At 39.1% G+C, this 24,931-nt stretch overlaps 2 protein-coding genes across 10 annotated transcripts in view; one reads left to right on the forward strand and one right to left on the reverse strand.

Annotated features, from left to right (window-relative positions):
* Positions 1 to 1,090: 1,090 nt before the first annotated feature.
* On the forward strand, positions 1,091 to 15,802 carry PDHB (pyruvate dehydrogenase E1 subunit beta). The gene is made up of 9 exons (XM_032211749.1): positions 1,091 to 1,248; positions 5,787 to 5,894; positions 5,992 to 6,054; positions 6,204 to 6,239; positions 6,513 to 6,798; positions 8,321 to 8,431; positions 14,077 to 14,168; positions 14,593 to 14,734; positions 15,300 to 15,802. The coding sequence occupies exons 1-9, from the start codon at positions 1,135 to 1,137 to the stop codon at positions 15,443 to 15,445; spliced, it is 1,098 nt and encodes a 365-aa protein (XP_032067640.1). The 5' UTR covers positions 1,091 to 1,134; the 3' UTR covers positions 15,446 to 15,802.
* Positions 15,803 to 16,699: 897 nt separating this feature from the next.
* PXK (PX domain containing serine/threonine kinase like) overlaps positions 16,700 to 24,931 on the reverse strand; it is a 52,765-nt gene continuing 44,533 nt past the window's right edge. For 5 of the 9 annotated variants that reach the window (XM_032209938.1, XM_032209937.1, XM_032209934.1 and 2 more), the window contains one exon: positions 16,700 to 17,728. In XM_032209938.1, the coding sequence (XP_032065829.1) occupies positions 17,520 to 17,728 (209 nt within the window). In that variant the 3' untranslated portion in view covers positions 16,700 to 17,519. The remainder of the gene's footprint in view (positions 17,729 to 24,931) is intronic. The other 4 variants (XM_032209941.1, XM_032209940.1, XM_032209936.1 and 1 more) reach the window with 1 other exon arrangement.

Raw genomic sequence — 24,931 nt, forward strand, 5'->3', positions numbered from 1 at the left:
CTATGGGATTTCTTTTAACATGCGCAAAAAATTGTAGCCATAGCTGACAACTGGAAGAAAACTATTGTCGTTTCCATATACAAAAAAAAGGCAGCAAGAACGAATATACAGAGGAATTAATTTGTTCGATTGCCTGGGAAGATATTTGGCTGAAATCTGATTGAAAGAGTAGATCATTTATTCATAGTGAATACTGCAAGCCCAAGGTAGCAGTGCTAAACAATTAAGTTGGAACTGAAAGATGCCTTTTGTATCAATTCCAGCTGCATATAATGCATTTTCATATACTTGTAACAGAACTTACATCAAAGAATGGGTTTCGTTTCCAAACTATGATTAGCAAGTGTATTCTATCCATTCTACTTTTTCCTTTTTTTGCAAAGTAACTATAAAGAAAACGTCTTTTCCAGGAGAAAAAACAAAATATCCAAATGAGTTCTGATATGAGGGCTCAATAATCTTAGATGAGCTTCCATTCTAAAGCTTTATTCTTCGAGTCCTACACACACAACCTTATGGCCTTATTTATTATTTTGGAGTGAGGAAAGGTATGCAAATCCTCCTTAAATAGCATTGTTTTACAGTTTAAAGTTGTTTACAGCTTTTTCAACCTTCTTCTACCCGATCTCTTCTTTATTAACTGTGAAGCTTTTTCTATTTAAAATCTATTCAAATACATAAAATCTGCCCTGGAATTGGAACGTAGGGGGATTTTTACGTAGGGCTCTGAATTGGAAATATCAGCTGATTCCATTAGGGTAAAAGGTGTTAAGGTTTTTTCAATTATCTGGCTGAAAAATTGGGCTCTTTTCTATGTTCCCCAACCGAGACAGGTTTCATAATAACACATATTTTTTTCTCTCTGTCTCATCCAGCCAACTTTCTGTGACCGCCTCGAATTACAGCTGGAGAATATTCTCTGACGTTGAAATCCCAGCGTTCTCAACTGTGGGCGGAAGCGGGGCAAAAAAGTACCAACCAACAACTACAGGGGCAGTTCTCGTTGGTTCAACCTCGCGAGAAACTTTCTCTCGCCGGGTTACTGGGCAACCGTGGAGAGCGAAAGCGGGGTGGCTGGGCGGGCTGCGCAAAGATTACGTGACAGCTGCGCGCCGGGTGGAGGGCAGCTTCAAGATGGCGGCGAGTCCACTCCGAGGTCTTGTCCGGTGCGTGTGGCGGTTGGAAGCCGGCCGGTTCTCGGCACCTCCAAAGCGAGGCTTCCGGTCGTCTGGGCTTGCAGCTGTTCAGGTAGTAGGGCTCGTGTGAACTGTTAAGGAAAGATTAAAACACCTTTAAAATCCACGGAAGCAAAGGTCAATTTCTCCCCAAATTAAGGGACAGCCGAAAAGATGCTTGTCTGGATGGAGGTGACCTAAATGGGCATTACTTGCTTGACCTAAAGGGAGAGCAGGAGCGAATAGGAGCATTTGCTGTGTTTTAATTTTTCAGACAAGGTCAGTTTAGCTTTCTATATTTTTCCACTTTAAATCTGGCACCTAATAATACCTATTTTGTTGTGTTGCAACATTGGAAATGTACCGGGAGAAGAGAGATATGTGTAATTTCTTCAAAAATGTTCAACCAAAATCAGCTGAAATGGACACTGCCATCAAAAATGATTAACATGAATCTTAATCCTCCAGTTTAGAAACAATATAATTGATAGAATACAACTGTAAGGAATGGGTATTGGCACCCAAAACGCTAATATAAGTGGTTCTTGGTTAACAACCACTTGTTCAGCGACTGCTAGAACTTATGAAGGGCACTGATTGTACATACTGGTACTTGCAATTATAACTGTTGCTTGTTGTCTCCCTTAAGTTAGGACATTGCAGCATTCCATGTCATGGAAATAGAACAGGAATAGGAATAGAAATAACTGTATTTTCACTTTGAATGTACACTAATTGGCATGCATTAAATGAAATTTTGTTGCATGCAGCTCTCAAAGGGTCACCACCTCCAATATACATTACATGTAATGTAACTGCTAAGTGGTGTGGTCCTGTGATGTACTGTGTTGCTTAGTGACAGAAATTCCAGTCCTAATTGCCATTATTAATCAAGGACTACCTATACAACCAATCTAACCACCTAGTTTAGAAAGATTATATGGTAATTAAAATAACAGTTTTAAGGAAGTGTACCAAATAGGAATTGAAAAGAGTTGTTTATTGTACATATTATGGATAAATGTCCAGGGGATGCTAGTGACTTTCTAGTTGTGTTTTGGGGTGTGTGAAAGCATATGTACTTTTGTATGGAGACAATCATGTTAATGGCCAAGAACCTGAATAACTTGTAGCAAAGTTCAGATTGTGTGATACTACAAGGAAAGCGGACATGGCAGTTAATATGGAAAAGAGGTATATAGTTGTACTTGACTAGAAAAAATGGAGTAAATGATTATAAGTAAATAGAGAGAAATTAAAGCAATGTATGCATCATTAGAATATTCATTGAAGAAAAAGGTTGGTGACATTGCAAGATGTGCAAATACAAGTAGAGATGGTATAATAATTCACAAAAGTTATAGGAACTATTTCAGTTTTAGCAGACCAAAGACATGATTATGAACTTCCTATTCTCTAAACATTTATCAAATACCTTCAAAAAGAATCTAGTTATTTGGCTAGTGCCTCTAGGTAAAGGAGTTATATCCATCAAAATGAAGGAACTAATGTTATTCTCTGAGATTTTGATCAGCTAAGTATTCCGTTGGAAATATTTTCTGCACTAATAAAGGAAAATATTTGTAGCTCACGGCTGACATGAGGGGTCCTTGGTGTTCTCTGAGCTTGCTTGTTTTCTTGCAAACATTTCATTACCCAAACTAAGTAACAACAGTGCTAGTAAGGCAGGAGTATCAAACACAAGACCCATCAGATGCATCCTGTGGGGTGTTTAGCTCTGGCCTGCAGGGCCGTCCTGGAAACAGCAAAGGACCGACCCACAGTGCCTCTGCCAGCAAAAACAGAGCTCGCTGGCAGAGGATTGCAGGATGCTGTCATAGCTGACAACAGAGCTCGCAAGGGCCACGGGCAGCCCTCCTGGACTCCGTTTTTGCTGGCAGAAGGTTGCAAGATGCCATCACATTCTAAAACGGAGCTCAGAAGCCTGTTTTTTCTGGCAGAACGCTTGGGCCACCACAGACAACCCCGCTCTCCCGATACAAGTGATATTGATGTGGACAGACAACACCCCCTCTTCCCGATATGAGTGATGTCGAGGTGGCTATGCACCTCTCCCAGGTCAAACACAATCCTGATGTAATCCTCAATGAAATCAAGTTTGATACCCCAGGAACCATTTGCTGTTAGTTTATATTCTAGTAGTTTGCCTGTCAGGGTTGGTGGGAGTGGTTTTAGAGATTATTTGGTTGGGCTGTTAGCTGTTGGCTTCTTTGGCAGTTTGATTGGAGTATTGTATAGCTAATTGCTGGTCTGATGTTAACCTTGAATTTAATCTCTGCTGATCTGGGTGCTGATTGCTGATGAAGAGGTGTTTGGGTCTTTTTGTTCCTTTTTGGCAGGGTGATAGTCTCTTTTACATAGTCTATAGATGCTGTTAATGTCTATGTATCTAGTGATGGCTGAATTGTTAGAAATTCTCTGACATTTTTGGATTTGGCTTAGTCCAGGATGATCACATTTTTCCAATTGAAACTGTGGTTAAATTTGTCTATATGTTGTGAAATTAAAGAATTTTCATCATGTCTTCTGACTGCTAGTTGGTGTTCATGGATGCGTTCTGCCAGTCTTCTGCCTGTTTGTCCTACATAGTGGTTGTTGCAGTCCTTACATTGTATGTTGTAGATAAGTCCTGTTTTTTGGGGTCTTTTTTTCTGTTTAGGACAGGGGTAGTCAACCTTTTTATACCTACCGCCCACTTTTGTATCTCTATTAGTAGTAAAATTTTCTAGCGACCCACCGGTTCCACAGTAATGGTGATTTATAAAGTAGGGAAGTAACTTTACTTTATAAAATTTATAAAGCAGAGTTACAGCAAACCCCTACCGCCCACCATGAAAGCTGGAATGCCCACAAGTGGGCGGTAGGGACCAGGTTGACTACCACTGGTTTAGGATGTTTTGAAGGGCTTTAGTTTATTAAAGAAACTGACAAAGAAGCCAACAGCAAACAGCCCAACTGAACAATTTTTAGACCATCCCCACCAACGCTAACAGGCAAGCAACTGGAATCTAAATTGACAGCAAGCTGCATTCCTTACTAGCAATGATAATGTTTACCTAGTTTGGGTAATAAAATGTCTGCAAGAAAACAAGCTCAGAAGCACCAAGGACCCTTCATATTTTCTGCAACATGGTTGTTTAGTGAGTGGTTGCTACCTAATCCTATTTATATCCATCCAATCTATCTTTAAACATAGAAGTTACATGGAAATAGCATTGGTTAGGAATGCTAGCATAATGATCCTTCTGGATTTTTCAGGTTTTTGACACCACTGATTATTTGTGGAGCAGCCCAGCAGTTGTAAATTAAAAGCAGGTTGTTACTGCAGTCTTATTTCTAGGACCATCACTAGACAGTAACATGGGAGAAATACTAGTTTAACCTCAGTGTAATGTGTATTCTGAGATTGTGATTAAAAACTTTTAAACTTTGCATACCATAGTTTTAGTGCTTATAGTAGTGGAAATGTTTACACACTGAGACCTAGCTGCTGGCTTGCCATTTTGCTGTTGTTATAAACATTGTAAAAGGTGCATTGTGTAGGTTAGAAGTGAATTGTATTGCAAAGTTTTTATATTTTTGAAGAGGTTCCTTGAGACTTAAACAAATATTTAAGAGTAAAAAGCTTGAGGAACATCTAGAGAGTGTCTTGAGTGCTCTTACTATTCAGAGAATATGTGCTATTAATGCCCCAGTCCAGGAGAAAATTATTCATGATCATGCTGGATCAAAATGTGATTTGCTTAGTCTTAAGTTAACACATTTTTTGAATCCAGATATTGTGATTTGTAAGCCATTATTTTACCTAAGTTTAATGTGTAAAAGAGCTGTGATTTATTGAATCAATAATAGCAATCAGGACTTAACATGAAAATGCACAAAAGAATGCCAAGATACATTAAAAATACAGATAGTACTTGCTTAAGGTTATGATCAACCTCTCCAAAGCTACTTATGACCCAGTTTCAGAGTTCTGATTACTGCACACATCTCCGCCCCCCGTGTCACATGTGATCGCATTTTGGGTGCCTATACAACCATTTGCAGTATCCTGTGGTCATGTGACTGGTTTTTTGCAATCTTTTCCTGTTTCTGGCGTTTACTTCCAGTTTCTGGTAAAAATGCCCATTGAGTAAAATGAGTTTGCTTAACAACTGCTGCAAAAATGATAATTAAATCGGGCAATCATGTGGTGACCTGCTTAATTACCGCCGTAACGTACAAACATAATTTCGGGCTCAAGTAAGTTGAGGACTAACTGTAGTACAGAATAATTCAGAAAGTTCTATAGTAGTCACATAGTCTTTTCCCCTTTGTAAGTGCCAATGTAGGAAAATAGTATTTCTCAAACATGGGCACCATTCATTTTCCCCTGTACAGAACTGAGACAGATACCCTTCATCTGTTCAGTACATTGTTCTTTCTAATCCTTTGGTAGGATGTCAGATTGGTGTAAAATACTTGCTCTTAACTATCAAAACTGTAATCCAAATTCCAGTTAAAATATTGCAGTATTCCTTCCTCTCATGGGACAGTAACTACTAGAAGTAACAGTTTATGGATTTTGACTTAGATATCTTATCATCACAGGTCACTGTCCGTGATGCTTTAAACCAGGCCTTAGATGAGGAGATAGAGAGGGATGAGAAAGTTTTCTTGCTCGGAGAGGAGGTCGCGCAGTATGATGGTGCATACAAGGTAAGGTCTATCAAAGCATTCTAGTATAAGTATTAGTATAATTATTTAAAAGGATATTGTTTTAGCAGCAGTTTGACCTCCTTTTTCAAATCTACAGATTAGCAGGGGACTTTGGAAGAAATATGGAGATAAAAGGATAATAGATACTCCTATATCAGAGGTATGAATTCAGAAAATACTTTTAATCTTTTTATTTTATCTTTAAACAAATTGGCTTGCAAGTGAGTTCATTGGTATCTGTAAATCTTATTTCACAAAGTGATGGACTGTGTTTGTGAATTTTTTTATTTGCTTGTTTTCCTTCCCTAGATGGGATTTACTGGAATTGCTGTTGGTGCTGCCATGGTATGTAGCTCCCATATGTTATAAAGTATTTTAAGTACCTTTAAAAATACCTTAGTTTTTGTTTACATACCCACCGACCTGATTCATTAAAAGAAACAAGATTTTTAAAGAAACTATTCTTTAAAAAGAACAGGCACTACAGTTTTGTATTCAAGGGCCCGGCAGTTCCAGTTAGATATAGGAAATGAATAGAGGACGATATGGAAGGATTAAGCAGCAATAGACTGTGCGAGTTTGTATCTCAATATTAATCCATTTGGTTTGTTTTACTAGGCTGGCTTGCGACCTGTTTGTGAATTCATGACCTTCAATTTCTCCATGCAAGCTATTGATCATATTATAAACTCGGCAGCTAAAACCTACTATATGTCTTCTGGGTTGGTGTCCGTCCCTATTGTCTTCAGGGGTCCCAATGGTGCCTCAGCAGGAGTAGGAGCCCAGCATTCACAGTGTTTTGCAGCCTGGTATGGGCATTGCCCTGGACTGAAAGTAGTTAGCCCGTGGAGTGCAGAGGATGCAAAAGGTCTCCTTAAAGCATCAATCAGGGATGATAACCCAGGTAAACCAATCCCAAAAATTACTATGTAATATGAATGCACTGACTTCTTATATTTTATCTGCATCAAGCATTTTCTGTACTTTCTTATGAACTCTAAAATACAGTCCTTGTTTAGCAACCACAATTGGGACCAGTAATTTGACTGTTAAATAAAGCAGTCACCAAGAGAAACCACAACTGTGCTGTCAACCTTACTTCAGCTTTTCTTTGCTTTACAGACCTGCAAAGGTTGTAAATGCGAGAATTGATTACAAAGTTATTTTTTCATCATGGTCATAACTCTGAACAGTCTCTAAGCAAGTCAGTCTCTAAACAAGGACTGTCTGTATGAATTGCTGAATTTATATTAGAAAGCTTTCACGTTTATTAAAAATCTCAACATCTTATAACCAGGATGCAACAAGCTGGGGGAGCCCAAGTTAACTTTCGCAATAGCAACCTATTTTCCAGATGCAGGAAGTATGTCTTGGACTATCACATGCTTTTGGGAAAGTTTTCAAATTCAGGTAGTTTATATTTGTGTGGGCCTAAACTAATGTACTGCCCTATTAGTGCATTTTTTTATTATATAATTAGAATTTTGATGGTTGGAAGTGACCTGATGGTTTTCAAAGGCAAACTTTTATGGGTAGAGGGATGAAATATCAGGAAAACCCCACAAAAAGTCACTTTATATACATTTATTTATTTATTTATTTATTTATTTATTTATTATTAAATTTATAGGCCACCCAATCCCGGAGGACTCCGGGCGGCTTACAAAGAAAGAGAAAAGAAAAGCAAAATAAAAGAATAGTTTAAAAATTCCCACCACGCATACATTCTAATCGGGGCTGGACCTTAACAATAAGGAATATAAGTATTAAAGGAACCATTTCAGGAAAGTTGCTATAACCCTTTGGCTTTGGATTTAGCAAGCATTGTCTGAAAGTTTCAGGAATGTTCTGTTCTCCTGAAAGATTAATAATAATCTGTAAAACTGCGTGCTTTGATTTTTTGCATTAACATTTCATATGCTGTGCAGAATTAATTCACTATTTGCATAGGTTTAGTTGAAAAAGTAGCAATGTTTACTTGGCTATTTTAAAACTAAAACAAAAAATCTAATGTGAACTAAATAACCAAGTTTCACTTGTGGTATAAAATGTATGGAGGTGTTTCATGGTAGAGAGGCACAGATCAATTATTTCAGGCTTGAAATATTTTAACACCGGAGCTTCTAATACACTCCTGATTCCCATTTGATTATTTCTGACATTAGATATTAAAGGCATACCCAGAATGTTACTTTGCATGAATGCACACGCACTGCAGAATTTTGACTTTTGGAACTAACATGAACTCCTGGTACTTATGTTTCATCAGATATTTTTTTGTACTTTAGGTTTCACTAGGTTTCACTCCAAAGTATCAAGCTGGTAATGTGCAGGCCTTTATTGTGTCTTAAGAGTCTTCATTGTAAAAGTAATCTGTGAAGAGCACAAGAATTTGTGATTAAAGCACTTTTTTTTATTTCTCATAGTTGTCATGTTGGAAAATGAGTTAATGTATGGTGTGTCGTTTGAGATGTCTGAGGAAGTACTTTCAAAAGATTTCATTGTTCCTATTGGAAAGGCCAAGATAGAAAAGCAAGGTGAGCAAGCATTTTTTAAAATGGCTTCTTTGCATCGTCAAACTTACTGAATTTATATGCTGCCTGATTCCCAAAGCAAAAAGAAGATAGACTGCAGAGTTACTAAATTTAGAAAGAAACAGAGAAAAAGAAAAGGCCTGGATGAAAAATAGAACAAACTGAGTTTGCAAGCTTCCAGAATTCATCCTACCCCTAATGATCACCCATTATTTCAATCCTTAAAACATACATTATTCCTTGTAGAAGTATGTTTACAAACTCAATAAGAATAGAAACAATCCAAAACCTTGGTCATTCATTGATTTTGATTTTTGAGAGGTAACTTTTGAGTGTGCATGATTAATCCCTACGTTGAATAGCTTTGTCTGGTATATTCACTCCTATATTGTTATGTATGCTCCCCATTGGTCCATCATGTTTGCTTAATTTGGTGATAGAAGTATACATAAACATTCCTTGATCTTTTTAAAATTGATTTACCCTTTTCCATTTCTAGATGATTCTAAAATATTATTCACACATGTAGAAATTCTTCTAATTTGCTGAGTTAGAGTTTCAACTCCTATGTTTGACAGCACCAGTAGTCTTCAGGTTACGACCATTCATTCAGCAACCATTCAACATTACAGTGGTGCTGAACAAGGGGGGCTTATGAGCAAGCTTTAAAATGTTGCAGAGGGAGAAGGAGGAGCCACATTGCGATGTCACAATGTTCGGTCTCGATATTCCACCATTGACACTTTTGCCGCTGGATGGTCCATTGAGATCTAAACCGTCCCGTAGAGATGGTGATCAGGAAGATGAAGCCTTGCTGGTCTCAGGGACATCGCAAAGTCCCTGCTCGACCCAAGGGAAGCACTTCAAGACGGCGGTAAACAGGCAGCCCTCAGGCTGATGAAGTTGGGACTGCTCCGGAAGGAAGGAAGTGAAAAGAGAAAGTGAGTCCATCTGGTGAGGTATTTTTTCTATTTTGCGAAAGACTGCCCAAATAAATTTTTCTTTAAAGTCAAATTAGATCCTTAAGCAAAAGAATTGAACGGCGAAATTAACCCTAATTGGATTGCTTTGGAAAGCTTTTTTTTTCTTTGTAACTATTATTTGTAGATTGAAGTGCTCGCAATGTTTCTCATTTTTCCTCTTAAAGTGAACAGATTGATTTTTTTTCTTCTGCTTTTTGTTGCTTTATTTTTTGACTTCTGGATTAAAACCTTCCTTCTTATTTTAACAATTCTTCCTATAACTTGTTATTAAATTTCACTAAAAGAAATCTAAAGAACTTTGTTTCCTATAAACCAGAGATAAATATTAGAAAGTGAAAAGTAGCACACTGCCACTCGGAGGTCAGAGGCTGGGTTTTTTGAAACAACATATCTCTTCTCTTCTTTCATTTCACTGACTTGGTAGCTGAAGGGTTTGCAACTTGTTTACAGAAACTGATAAAGAGTCAAAGGCATGAATTGTTTTCACAGGTGCCTTTGAGAACTATTTTGGCAGGGGAAAGAAAGGGGCGGGGACAGAACCCTTATCCTTTGATAAAAGAACTTGTGTTCAAGTCAATCTAAAATAAAAAATAAAAGAGGCCTGGAAGGTTAGAGTGGCAGTGGCTATTAGTTTTTTTATTTCTTCTTTTTTTGGAAACATGTATCAATATTCAGATGGGGAAACCTTAAAATTCCAAAATATCTTGGCTGGAATTCAAAATCTATTGGAAGGATATGGGAGAATTGAGAAGAAGTTGGAAAGACTAGTCTTCCTCACAGCAAAAGATGAGGGGGTTGGAGCCCCAAAAATTAAAGGGGAGAATGAAGATATAGAAGATAAAGATAAGACAATAGATGAATTTATTAATGGAGCAAATGTGGGTGACAGTGGAAAGAAGAGAATATGGAAAAGGGAATTCGACGAATTGAAGCTCCACCCCAGATTCCAGGATACAGAAGAAAAAACATGGTAATGATGATGGACTTAAGAAGAGAAATTTTTTCAGAAGCAAGATTGATAACCAAAGACAAGCTAATTTTAGTAGCAGCTGGTGGGCAACGAGATTACCTGAGAGATTCTTCAAGCAACAAAGTGCAGAGAGAAGTCTATAAAAACCTTATAAAGGAGATAAAAAGAAGACTGACACCACAATTGGCAAGAGAGATAAGACTGTTTTGTTACTGGAAAGATACAGATTGACAATGAAAGTTGATAATAAAAAAATAGTTGATTTTGGTGATTAATAAGTAGGAATTTAGTAACCTTAAGATTGTTTTAGATTGTTATTAAATGTTTATTTGTTAACAAATAATTAACTATAATAACAATAATGAAATTATAATGGATACAGCTTAATGATATATACATGTACCGGCAAACTAGTAAAAGAAATTTGGATATAAATAGCAAATTGTGACTTGGGAAAAAGGCCTATAAATTTTATTAACAAATTTTTATTTAGATCTTGTTATAAAGGTGTAAGGTTTTTTTTGGGGGGGGGTTCTGACGAGAGGAGATGGGACATAAATAGTAAATGATTTTTAGCCAATTATAATAATATGAATATGAATATGAATAAGTTTATTTATAGGCCGCCCTTTTCCCTGAGGGGACTCAGGGCGGCTAACAACTTATATGGGAGGGGATACAAATAATAACATATAACATAACACGTAATTAAAAAAATAACAACATTCATTCAACATTCGGGTGGGGGCGAATCAAATCTTTACCCCCAGGCCTGACGGGATAGCCAGCTCTTAAGGGCTACGCGGAAGGTCTGAAGGGTGGTGAGGGTACGAATCTCCACGGGGAGATCGTTCCAAAGGGTCGGAGCTGCTACTGAAAAGGCTCTCCTCCACGTAGTGGCCAGCCGGCACTGGCTGGCAGATGGCACTCGGAGGAGGCCTAATCTATGAGATCTGATAGGTCTCGAGGAGGTAATTGGCAGAAGGCGGTCTCTCAAGTAACCAGATCCACTACCATGAAGGGCTTTATAGGTGGTAAGAAGCACCTTGAAGCGCACCCGGAGATCGACAGGTAGCCAGCGCAGCTCGCGGAGGATAGGTGTTATGTGGGCGAACCGGGGTGCACCCACAATCACTCGTGCGGCCGCATTCTGGACTAGCTGAAGCCGCCGGATGCTCTTCAAGGGCAGCCCCATGTGGAGCACGTTGCAGTATTCCAGCCTAGAGGTCACGAGGGCGCGAGTGACTTGTGAGAGCCTCCCGATTCAGGTAGGGTCGCAACTGGCGCACCAGGCGAACCTGGGCAAATGCCCCCCTGGTCACAGCCGACAGGTGGTAATCAAAGGTCAGCTGTGGGTCCAGGAGGACTCCCAAGTTGCGAACCCTGTCTGAGGGGTGTAAAATTTGGCCCCCCAGCCTGAGCGATGGAACACTAACCAAATTATTGGGAGGGAAACACAACAGCCACTCGGTCTTTTCTGGGTTGAGTACAAGCTTGTTAGCCCTCATCCAGTCCCTGATGGCCTCGAGACCCTGGTTCATCACGTCCACCGCTTCATTGAGTTGGTACGGGGCGGACAGATACAGCTGCGTATCATCCGCATATTGATGGTATCTTATCCCGTGCCTCCGAATGATCTCGCCCAGCGGTTTCATGTAGATGTTGAATAGTACGGGGGCAGGACCGACCCCTGCGGCACCCCATATGTTAGGGGCCTCGTGGTCGATCTCTGTCCCCCGACTAACACCGACTGCGACCTGTCCGAGAGGTAGGAGGAGAACCACTGCAAAACAGTGCCTCCCACCCCCACCTCCCGCAGTCGTCGCAGAAGGATACCATGGTTGATGGTATCGAAAGCCGCCGAGAGGTCAAGAAGAACCAAGATGGAGGCGTGGCCTCCATCCCTGGCTCTCCAGAGATCATCGGTCAATGCGACCAAAGCGGTTTCTGTGCTGTAACCAGGTCTGAAGCCGGACTGGAAGGGGTCCAGGTAATCGGCTTCCTCCAAGGACCGCTGAAGCTGGTAGGCCACCACCTTCTCAACAACCTTCCCAATAAAGGGGAGGTTGGAGACTGGACGGTAATTGTTAAGTACGGCTGGATCCAAAGATGGTTTCTTCAGGAGGGGTCTCACCACCGCCGTTTTAAGTACGGCGGGGAAGTGCCCCTCCCGAAGCGAGGCGGTAATAACCGCTTGGATCCAGCCCTGTGTCACCTCCCTGCTGTTAGCAACCAGCCAGGAGGGACACGGGTCCAGTACACAGGTGGAGGCACTCACAGCCCTCATGGCCTTGTCCACATCCCCAGGGGTAACATCCTGAAACTCAACCCAGCGATGGTCTACCAAATCGTCCACTCGTGCCTCGGCTGGATCTGCAAAGGTGGAGTCCAAATCCGACCGAAACCGAGCAACTTTGTCCGCCAAGAACTGGGCGTAGTCTTCAGCCCTACCCTGCAAGGGGTCCCTCGTATCCCTCTTATTTAAGAGGGAACGGGTTATCCTAAACAGGGCGGCTGGACGGGACTCGGCGGACGCAACCAAGGAGGCAATATATGATCTTTTTGTTGCCCTAAGTGCCCTGATGTATTCCTTGGTGCAAGTTGTTAAAAGTGCTCGGTTCGATTCGGATTTATCGGACCTCCACAGGTGCTCTAGGCGTCTCCTTCGGCGTTTCCTCTCCCGGAGCTTTCCTCTCCCGGAGCTAACAACAAGGAAACATCAAATGGACATTGTTTAACAATATTTACATGCTATTGTATTGGCAAAAGTAACTTGGATATAAATTCTAAACAGTGAGTTGGAAAAAAGGGGGGGGAGGTTTAGAAACTTTATTAATTGACTTTTACTTAAAAGATGTCATAAATGTGTAATGTTATTGGAGGATTTTTTGAAATAGCTAATGAATGCCATTATGTGGTTGTGTATGAATGATTTGAGGTAAAAAACATGTTCAAATAATTGTAGTCAAATGAGAATTGTGATGCATTGATAGTAAGATATACAAAGATTTTTGATTTAAAGTGTATAATCTAATATGAACTATAAGTAATGGCTGTGGAAGAAATGCATGAAAGTTATCTGTAACCAATCGACACGCATTCTACAAGATGTAATGAAGGATGATTCTTTTTTTGTGTTTTTGTTCAATTATAATAGAATAAAATATTTCTAAAAAAAACATTGCAGCGTCCCTGCAGTCATGTGATCACCATTTGCAACCTTTACTGCCAGCTTCTCATAAGCAAAGTCAGTGGGGAAACCAACAGGTTGTACATTGCTCTCGTTCCTGGTTTTTTTTTGTTTTTTTTTACCTCACTGTAATATTCACCCAAAATGTCTGGCCATGCCCACTTGCCAGGATTCCCACTGCTTCCTCTATCATAGTCATGTGAAGTCCTCACAATGGTTCAAAATTCCCTGATTATGATGGCAACCAGGGTTGTCATTGCTAAACCATCCCGATCCCAATTACTATTGCAACCTTAGGACTTACTGGTAATTACAACACTCTTATAGTGTTTTGACAATATTAGGTATCATTTTTAAACAGTAAAACATTTTTGAGATAAGTTCAACTTCAGTTCAAGGGTTTAAACGTTGACACGGTGACTATTGGATAATCTTTCTTTTAAAAAATTGAATTTAGAACAGATCTATGCTGATGTTACAACTCTTAATCAATTTTGTGTTTCAGGAACCCATATAACCTTAGTGTCTCACTCAAGATCTGTTAGCCACTGTCTCGAAGCAGCTGCTGTCCTTGCCAAAGATGGAGTGGAATGTGAGGTACACATTATTTGGTTTGGATACAATTCACAAAAAAGATATCTTTGAAACTTGTTTCCTGCCTTTAAAGTGTGTTAAGAGTTCTGCTGGTTCCTTGGCTGCATCTACCTCCCCAAGCAACCGAGGCAGCCTTAGAAACCAGCTTTGATGAAAATCTCAGTTACCCATCATTCATATTTGCAGGTAACATATTAACAACTAGCCAAGGTAGATACTTGGAAGGAGAACAGTTATCTACCATGGCTGAATAATTTTCAAGATTTTCCAAAGTTTTTTAAAAAAATGATCTTCAGTAGTACACAAGTGTGGAACAGTACCATTCTGTGAATTTTCTCTATTTACTGAGAAAAAGTTACAATCTCAATTTATTTTCCAGACTACAATGGAACGGATAACTGGTCAATTTCTCAAATCTTTCTCATAGGTTATAAACCTTCGTAGTATTCGACCATTGGATATTGAAACCATTGAAACTAGCATCATGAAGACCAATAATCTTGTTACAGTAGAAGGTGGCTGGCCCCAGTTTGGGGTGGGAGCTGAAATCTGTGCCAGAGTTATGGAAGGTATTTGAAGCATCATACTATTGTGGTTATTCTTAACATCAGGACACTGGTGTTCTCTTTGCAACTTCCAATGAAAGTTCAGTTACCCTCATCCTTCATTAGAGTGAGTTTCTCTTTAGACTGCAAAGGCCATCCAGAGTGCAGTCTTTCAATGAAGGTCTAATGGTTAAGCACCATGCCAGGACTTGGGAGACTGAGTTCTGCCCAATTCACATCACAGGGTTGTTGTTGTGGGGAAAATAGGAGGAAGAAGAAGTATTAGGTATTTTGCTATAAAAATAATGAGATAAATTAAAATCTAAATGGATAATAGAACCTTCAAACTTACAAACCCCTACTTGACATATCCTCAACCTAAATAAAATATGACTTTAGGTTTTTTTTTCATGAACTATGCTAGTGACCCACAGTACCTCTTTCTAGCCTCTTGCTTCCCGAGAGGAATGATAAGTTAAATTTGGGGATACAGATTCTTGGTTCTATAAACTTTCACAAGCAGTTTCTTAGACATACCAGGCCAGCTTAAACTCGGAGGATGAATTTCTACCCATTCTTCTGATTTCAGGTCCTGCTTTCAACAATCTGGATGCACCCGTGGTTCGTGTCACAGGTGCCGATGTGCCAATGCCTTATGCAAAGGTCTTAGAGGAAAATTGCATACCTCAAGTAAAGGACATAATATTTGCTGTGAAAAAGACGCTCAATATCTAGATCTTGTGTGAAAATTTCGTTCGAGAATTTATCTTTTAAAAAAATATTATTTATGGAGCATACTGCAAGCCACTGTATCCAGAGCTGCACCTTATATTGCACGTGGATTGGAATAAGGCATTACAAAAGGAATAATAGAAACCATGTTTGATACAGACCATGTTGTCTCTCTCTCGCTCTCTCTCAAGAAGTCAATGCAAAGGGAGATGAATTATTAGGAACTTTCATTATATGGTAAAATGTCTTGTTATTGCCTACAAGATCAGGTTTGCTCTGATGAGCAGCCTATTATATCAAGAGTCAGCTTGTGATATTTTGTAACTTACGTAGCTTGTAATAAAGATATTAACTAAATTGTGTCGGTGTTGTATTTCTTACTTTCTCCGTTTATATCACAGAGAGCACAATCATGCCCCCTGCTATTCTTTCCTCTAAGACAGAGTTCCCGAACATTTCTGGCCTTGCAGGCCAGTCAGGAGAAGGAAGAGGGATTGGTTTTGCATGTGAGCGCAACTCCATTTGTGCAAGCAGAATGCACGTGCACCTGCCACTCATGCAATTGGCACGTGCATGCACGGATGTACATGCGCTCCCCCATTGCTCATGTAAGTGGGGATGCGTGTGCGCGCTTGCCCGTTTTCATGACCCAGTTGCAAACATGGCCCATAGGTTGGGGATCCCTGCTCTAAGCCACTGATGGTGAACCTTTGGGGCTGGCATGTCAAAAATTTGGAAAATATTTAACTTGACTTTTCAGGCATGTCACACACACCTCTCCAAACAAAAGAAAAACAATTTCTTCACCCCAATCTAGGCCAATCTGGAAAGTGGCACTTAGTGGCAGTGCCAAGGGTAGGCCTGTTTTTTAAGTAATTTTGGAGAATGCTCTTCCACGGCTATGCAGTTGCCCCAAACCACACAAAAGCATCTATCCCATTCTCGTGAAATTTTCAGAGGCTGCACAAGAAAAAAACCCATTTCTGTGTGGCCTTCAAAAACCACATAAGAATCTGAAAATTCACTTGCTGAGTATAGCAACCCGATATTCATTAAGCTAATATGGAGAAAGATCTTGATTACAGCTAATGCATCTAAACTGATCTTCAGCTTAGAGTAGTGATGGTGAAACTATCATGTGTCAAAGGTGACATGCCATTTTTTTGATGGCATGCTGGCATTCACCATACCCAACATCTATTCTTGATACCACGTCTCATTTTCAAGGCATTTATGCTTTACCATGTTTAGCAATACTACTGAAAGATTAAGCAGATTTATTTTCTTCCAACATCAATGAAATTCTATTGACATTTTAATAAAAATATGAGTATATTTCAGACTACATCAACTCTTCTACACAATGACATTGTCTGCATAGGAACAAACACTGACACATACTTGACTTTAAAAATGGATTACTAATAATCCTTAAAGTGCAATTTTCAACAAATCAGAAAAATGACATTTTTTCACTAAAACATTAAACTTATGTAGGTTTTTTTTAAACACCCAGCCCAATAATAAATCATACATTGAGGTTAAATTTGAATTAATGGAAACCCTGCATAGGTAAGCTTGATATCCAATTTAATCTCAAGTCTAATGGCATAATTTAATGCCCTCTTTCTAAATTGAGTCGCATTGGGAGCTGTACTTCTAAACTTTGAATAATCCATGGATTACCTGCGTTTTGCAGGACAAAAAAAATATATCAGCATTGCCATATTTTCCAACATTGCTGAAGTAACTTAGTACAGTACAGCTAACATCAATGGGCCAGGGTTTATAATTCATCCTTTTTCAAAAAGCAAGCCTCAGAATTTAAATGGTCACTCTATCAGAAGAAATAATATCCATCCCAAGAAAGATTCCACCAAAAAGAAATCTCTACATGGGATCTTTTCACCCTTCAACACAAGCCAAAGACTCTGATCATAGTTATTCAATTATATTACTTTAGGGGGGGGGGAGTTTGAAATGACTAAACAAAGAGTGGCTAGGTCAAATGATTACAGGAAAGACTGGTTCTGAGGACAGAAATAGAAAATATATCCAATTTGATTTGTAAACAACTTCAGCTGATTCTGGGAGCACTGTGGTCATAGGTTTCTCTTTTCTTCAAAGCTGCTTTCTGGAAATTCTGAATGGAACTGAGTAAGGCGCTCCTGTTTGTGCTGTTCACAGGCTGCAGCTCAGGGGGAGTTGGCACATCCACGTTAGGAGGAGGACCAGGAGCTGGTGGTGGTGGTGGTGGTGGTGGTGATGGAATTGTTGAGGCACCTGCTAGAAAGAGAAAGAAAGAGTTCAAGAGCTGAACTTGAAGGAAATGCTGCTGGCAAATGATGGATAACAGAAGCATGATCTGGAGAAGCTCAATACACACAAAAAAAGAGAGGTAGGAAATCACACATGGTAAAAGTAAAAAAAATGGTTTAAAATGAATAACGGCATACTGCAGAAAAGTGCAAGTTTTTTTTTAAAAAAAATCAACATTCTGTACAACTATTAAGGACCGGCAACCCTTAATATGGTGAAAGTTTTGTGAACTCTTTAGAACTATCCATAATCATGCAGTGGTATAATCTACACAATGTTGTCAAAAGCTTCATCTGAGGCCCATTAAGAGATAAGAGATTCTGGTTAAGTAGTAACTCTACCCAGTCTTTGGTGGCATCTCTTTTAGCAGTAATGTTTCAATGCAAACATTTCTGTACCTGTTGATCAATCCATACATTTCTTGGAAGTATTTTAGTCCATTCCTTTTGTTTAAAAGCTTTTAACTAATTGATATTATTTGACTGTCATGCATGAATTATTCACTTCACTTGTCCTACATTTCAATTGAGTTCAGTTCAGTTTCTTTGACCATCCATTCACATATATGAATGGCTTCAGCCTTTCTACTGTAGATTTATTTATTTATGATAGGTGTCCTGTTGCCGTGGCCCACATTTTTAAAAATCTTCAGTCACAGACAGGTATTCTGACATTCTCCTGTAAAATTTGCTGCCACGATTCAGAATTCCTTACTCTCTCACTACTTGCACACCTTCTGAATGATCATACGTAGGTTACAATACTGTTTGATTATGGATCTCTATAAAGTGTTCATAAACTTTCATCACTGAAGGAAGAATTTCACACCTGATCCCATTCTTAGTCAGAAAAGCTAAGCTATAAGATGGTAGATATCAAGTTTTTAGGGTGCATCCCCTACTTTAATACCATTTGATAACAACTTGCAATTCAAATTCAGAATAAACTAACTTGATCTGTTTCCAATTTTAAGTAGATATTTGCGTAAGGCTAAGTATCTCAACTACTATTAACTGTATAACATTTGATTAATAAAAGCAGATCTTCCTGTATTAAAATTGGCAGGTTTTCCTCCATAAACCTATGAGTCAGTTCTTACAAAAATAATTATTAAATTAAATTAAATTGCCACCAATCTCACTATCAAGTTACTTTGGGCAGCTTCCAGTATCATAAAACCATGTTGTAAGGAAAAATATGAACATTATGTGAACACATTTGATTTACATTTGATTCAGGGCAGTGTTTCTCAACTTCAGCAACACAACTCTTTTAAGAATTCTGCAATCTAAAGTCCACACATCTTAAAGTTGTTCAAGTTGAGAAACACTAAGAGGATTTGTGAAGAACAAGGATTTATTCCAAAATATTTTTTATAGAAAACTGTTTCCAAGGTGTAACATGTTCAAACCCATGAATCTTTGTCTCAGTTTGGGAATATGAGACCAGCTAGGTAATTTTCAGAATGAACTTTAAAAAGCGGCTCCATTGCTCAGGAAAGAGATTATTCAAGTATAATATCAAAGCTTTAGGACTTTTCTTGAATTAAAGATGAACTGAATTATCTTCATGAGAAAATTAAAATATGTACAGTAAGTCTGTTTAACAATAGAAATCTGGGGAGAAAATCTTCTATCAGTTACATTCTCCTGAACATGAGAATACAAAAATAATTCAGAGTGGACAGATCACCCAATTAACTAAAGGAGTTTCCTATAGATGGCACGCGTGCTGGAAGTGACACACAGAGCCATCTCTCCGGGCATCTGAGCTGTCGCCCATTGCTCTTCCGGGTTCTGGTGCACCAGCCAGCTGGTCTTCATGTGTGCAGGAGCGCCGGAAAGTGGGAGAGCAGCTGTTAGTGCGCTTGCGCACGCCTGGCGGCTGTTCTTCCTGTTTCCAGTGCAACCTGGTCTTCCAGCTTCTAGCACGTAAGCACGTATGAAGACCAGCTGGCTGGTATGCATGCATGAGCCGGAAACAGGAAGATCATTTTCCTGGCGTGCACATGTGCACCGGGCGGCTGCGCTTCTGGTTTCCTGTATGTGCGCACGAGCTCCCATTTCGGCATGGTGTCAAAAAGGTTTGCCAACACTGCTGTACATCCACTCTTTCTTAAAGTGGCTCTTTCTAAGGCATTATAATGGCAGGGTGAAGTAGTTAAGACACCAGGGCAAAAACCAGGAGAGTGTGAGTTCTAGTCCCACCTTTGACATGAAAGCCAGCTGGATAACTTGGGCCAATCCCCCCCCCCTCTCTAAGGCCAAATATACCTCACAGGCTTGTTGGTGGTGGGAAAATAGGTGGAGGAAGGAATAAAAGGCACATTTGCAGCCTTGAGTTATTTGTAAAAATAATAAAAGCAGGATAAAATATCTTTAAAAATTTTCCTCAGTAGAGAGACTAAGTCCTGCCAAGGTACTTTGAAGCAGGCTTGGTAAAGCAGTGCTGTATTTAGGTGCTCATCATCCCAACTGCAGTAACTTTTCTGTTACATGAGCCAAATTTGATCAACCTGGTGAGTATGGTCAGTGACTCCATCTTTTTAAAAAGAGGGCTTGAAGTGCAACCTCAGGTAAATGCTTTATGAAAGTGAAGGCTCTTGCTGATACCGTATTTTTTGGACTATAAGACGCACCGGTGTATAAAACGCACCAAGATTTTGAAGAAGTAAGGAAAACGTTTTTGTCCTCTCTGGCCCCCAGGAGCACACTGCAGGCTTCAGCAGGTCTGGGGGATGGCAAAAACGCCATTTTTGTGAAAAATGGGTGGAAAACGGGCCATTTTTCACAAAAACGGGGACATTTTTGCCTTGCCCCAGGCCTGCTGAAGCATGCAGAATGCTTCTGGGGGCTGGGGGAAGACAAAAATGCCTCCATTTTGGCAAAAACCAGCCTATTTTTCACAAAAATGGGATGCAGGGCTGGGGCTTTGGGAGACCAAAAATGGCTGCATTCGGTGTATAAGATGCACCAACATTTCCACGTTCTTTTAGGGGGGGAAAGGTCCGTCTTATACTCTGAAAAATATGGTAATCATTAGAGTGTGAATTCTGAGTTAGGACAAACTAAATAGGAAGAAATAAATGCTGTAATAAAAGTTGACTAAGTATATAAGATGCTCAAAGTACGAATTCAAAAGAATATGAACTCAGTGCCAAGTTATACTGGTCACAAATAACAGTCCAATGAATTGTAGCTATTCCATCATTTTCCAGTTATATGATGAAGTTATTGGGGCATCTATTTAACTTTGGTCTTACACAGATGATTCCTTTACTAACCCTGATTTTATTCCACAGACAGTTTTTTTCCAGCCCAAAGCCTGAATGGCCTTTATCAAGTGAAAAATGAAAACAGTTGAGGGACCCAAAAGCTATTAACTCTAGTGACATTATGTTGCTATGCTTTCCATTAGCCAATTTGACCATTTCACTAGTGAACTATGCATGGAGTTCCCATCAGAAACAAAGGTTGCCATGGCTTCACCAGCACTGAACAGCACATCCTTACATGTGATTTTTTAAAATAAAAGTAAAATGTTCCTCTATATCACTGAAGCAATGGTGGGATTCAATTTTTTTTACTACCGATTCTATGGTTCAAGAGTATTCCTTGGGTTCAGCGCAGAGTTGATATTCAGCAGGTTCTGACCAGTTCTGGAGAACTGGTAGCTTGGTGGGCGTAGCAGGGGAAGGATACTATAAAATCTCCATTCCCTCCCAACTCCAGGGAAAGGTTACTGCAAAATCCCCATTTCTTTCCGATCAGCTGGGACTCGGGAGGAAGAGAATAGATGGGGGGGGGGGCAGTCAGAGGTGGTATTTACCGGTTCTCCGAACTACTCAAAATTTCTGCTACCGGTTCTCCAGAACTGGTCAGAACCTGCTGAATATCAGCTCTGCACTGAACCCAAGGAATACTCTTGAACCCCACCCCAAAACAAAAACTCCCAAAAGCTAACACTGCTCCATTGACCCTAGAATATCATCCCAGAAACCATGTTTGATGTTTAATTCCTTTAAATCTATGCCCTTTCTCTCCTTAACAAAGGAGTGCATCTCTTTGCTTTCAAGATGTAATTTGCCTTCATGTGGAAAATCAGCCCTACAGCAAAAATATTCCCCCAAGTATCTTACATAACTCCTACAATATCAGCAAACAATATGTTTACTTGAATATGGTAGCTGGAGGTACCTGAATGTTCTCTCGTTACATAATGCTCATGTAAATAAATGAACTGCTCAGGCTGCTAAATAGGTTGGGTGATCTCCTATTCCTAGCTACCATTACATCTAAAATATTTTTCTAAACGGAGAGAGCATGTACACAGCATTTTAAATTATTTATTTGCCCAGTTACTTCATAAAGACATTAAAAACATCAATAGTTCAGGCTAGATCTATTTAAAAAAAGTTTAAAACTGCAAATTTTTATTTGCTCCATAATTGGTAGGGCTAAAATACCGGTAGATGGACATACTTCCAAAGTATATCCCTAAATTAGTGAATATTTTATATTCCTTCAAGAAGCAACTTACTTAGCTGATAGGAACTTCCCAGTGTCGCTCTGCTAGTGGTACATTCAGTAAAACCTACTATTCTTCCTACACGGAAAAATAGGAAATACTCTGATGGGTTAAGTTAGGTTAAGAAACACTGCTTGCTTGAAATGAGCTACTAAAGGGGCTTCCTCATTTTACTCCACTATGGAAATTTCTTAATTTAATTATTTACCTTTTTACTATGGTGTGGTATGATTTATCTTTTCTATGTGAAACACCAAAATATACAGAGTTATCCTTGAAACCTGGTCCTCCATCTTTATATCGGACATTTTCTACCTTTGGATTAATATTTTTAAAAGTTTAACAGAGGAAAAGCTTCTTGGAAGTTTTCTTCCAGTTTTTTTTTTCCTGTTGTAATTCCCTAGGCTCCTCTTTTGTTTTACAATTGACTAGGGAAAAACATTGTTTTTAAAATGCTAGCAGTGTATAGTACTGCTTGCTTATATGCTTATTTGAAGAAAACATCTACTTCAAATTGCTTGAATACTGGATAATCCTAATGCTAACAAACCTAAGGAGGAGTTTAAAAAATGTTTTCTAAAAAAAAAAAATATTTCAAGGATTTGTTTAATAGTAGTAGGTGCCACTTTGATCCAGGGAGGAGGAGGAGGGAAAATTTTCTGCCTTTTAACATAATTTAGAAAATTATTAAAATCAATATTTCATATTTTTTCCTTTCAGCATCGATATTCTCATACTCTTAACATATCATTTTTAAAAAGGGACATCAATATTTACTTTACCGAGAATTCATGTTCAAAATGGCGCATGCTCTACTGAAGACAGAAGAAAGGAAGAAGAAAGACAGGGAAAAAAGAGCACAACAGTCAGTATTCCAGCATTCGATTATATCCATTCAACAACAAGAGAAGAGAAATACAGATATAAGTAGCCTGATATACAGGACCCAATGCACATAATTGCATTAATTGGTCTGCTGATGTGTTTGCCTTATCCATAGGTTCAAACAGGTACTTGTGACAAATACAATAACATCAGACACGTTCAAAAATTTTAAACATTAAAAACTGCAGTGAACATATTAAGCTACTTAATATGATTGAACTATCTGTCCTGATTTGTCCATTCTGATTGGCAGAAATTTCCCACAATCTCCGGAAAATTGGGTGTTCCTCTGCCTTTCAAACTGGCGATGCTAAGAACTGAATCTAGAAAAAGAACATAGGCTCTATAATTCTGCTATGAAATACAGTTTCTATATTATCAGAACTACTATAAAAATATGAGGGTTTGATGGCTCAGTGGTTAAAGATGCTAAGCCTGTCAGCCGGAAAGCTGACAGCTCGGCTTCAAATCTTGAGTGCCAAGCAATGTGGTGAGCTCCACTTACTTGCCACAACTCCTGCCCACCTAGCAGTTCAAAAGCATGGAAATGTGAATAGATAAATAGGTACCACTTTGGTGGGAAGGTAACAATGTTCCATGCATCTTGGCGTACAGCTATGCTGGCCACATGACCACGGAAATGTCTTCGGACAATGCTGGTTCCCTTGGCTAAGAAATAGAGATTAGCACCACCCCCTCAAGTCAGATTTGATTGGAAAGGGGGAACCTTTACCTTTACTATAGAAATACTCCGCCAAACTTAACTGTGAAAAAGCTACATCCTTATAGCCTGTCTTGTCCAATTCAGACCTGGAAATAAGATGCCTTGAGGAGGTATCACGAATAAACAACATTGAAATTGGAAAATAAGGTGAAAAAATACACAAATGAGGTAGCCCTCAATTCACAAAAGTTTACATTTTTAGTGACCATTCAAATTTACACAAGCACTAAAAAAAGTAACTTATGACCATTTTCCACACTTGCGACTTTTGAAGCACCCCCATGGTCACATGATGAAAATTCAGACATTTGGCAACTGGCATGTATTTATGATGGTTGCAGCCTCCTGGGGTCACACAATCTCACCTTTTCTGACAAGCAAAGTCAATGGGGAAGCCAGATTCACTTAACATCTGTGATAGTAACTTACTTAACTATCTTAAAACTGCAGTGATTCACTTAACAACTGTAGCAGGAAAGACTGTAAAATGGGGCAAAAGTCACTGCCTTGCTTAGCAATGGAAATTTTGGGCTCAATTGTGGCCGTACATAAAGAGGTCCACTCCATATTTTACTGTACATAAAACATCCCAATGATACTGGGTTGCTTAAAATCTAATAACTGGCATTTTTCATCCTTGTTAATTAATGATAGTAATCCTTATCAATCAGCTTTACAGTCTCATTCTACTCAAGTGGGAATTAATCAGAGTAACTGTGCAAGTAGCAGTTATTTCTATATTCTCACCTTATTAGTGATATACAGACAGAAACCTATTTTTACACAGTTGCTGTCTCAGGCTAAATCAGCAAGTGTCTGTAACAAAATTATCTAAGATATGGCACTACTGATCTCCATCACTAGATGTCAAAGTAAATTTACAATGCAAACAGCCTCAAAGAAACGTAAGACAGGCAATGGATTCATGTTACTGTGATCAAGTGGGGAACTTAAATACTAAGTTACTGTACTATTCTGTAACTGTCAGAATAGATGTCATGGGTTAGTCATATGAAAGCATTCTCTCATTCATT

Source organism: Thamnophis elegans, chromosome 2 (genome assembly GCF_009769535.1).
Source record: "Thamnophis elegans isolate rThaEle1 chromosome 2, rThaEle1.pri, whole genome shotgun sequence".
NCBI classification, from domain to species: domain Eukaryota; kingdom Metazoa; phylum Chordata; class Lepidosauria; order Squamata; family Colubridae; genus Thamnophis; species Thamnophis elegans.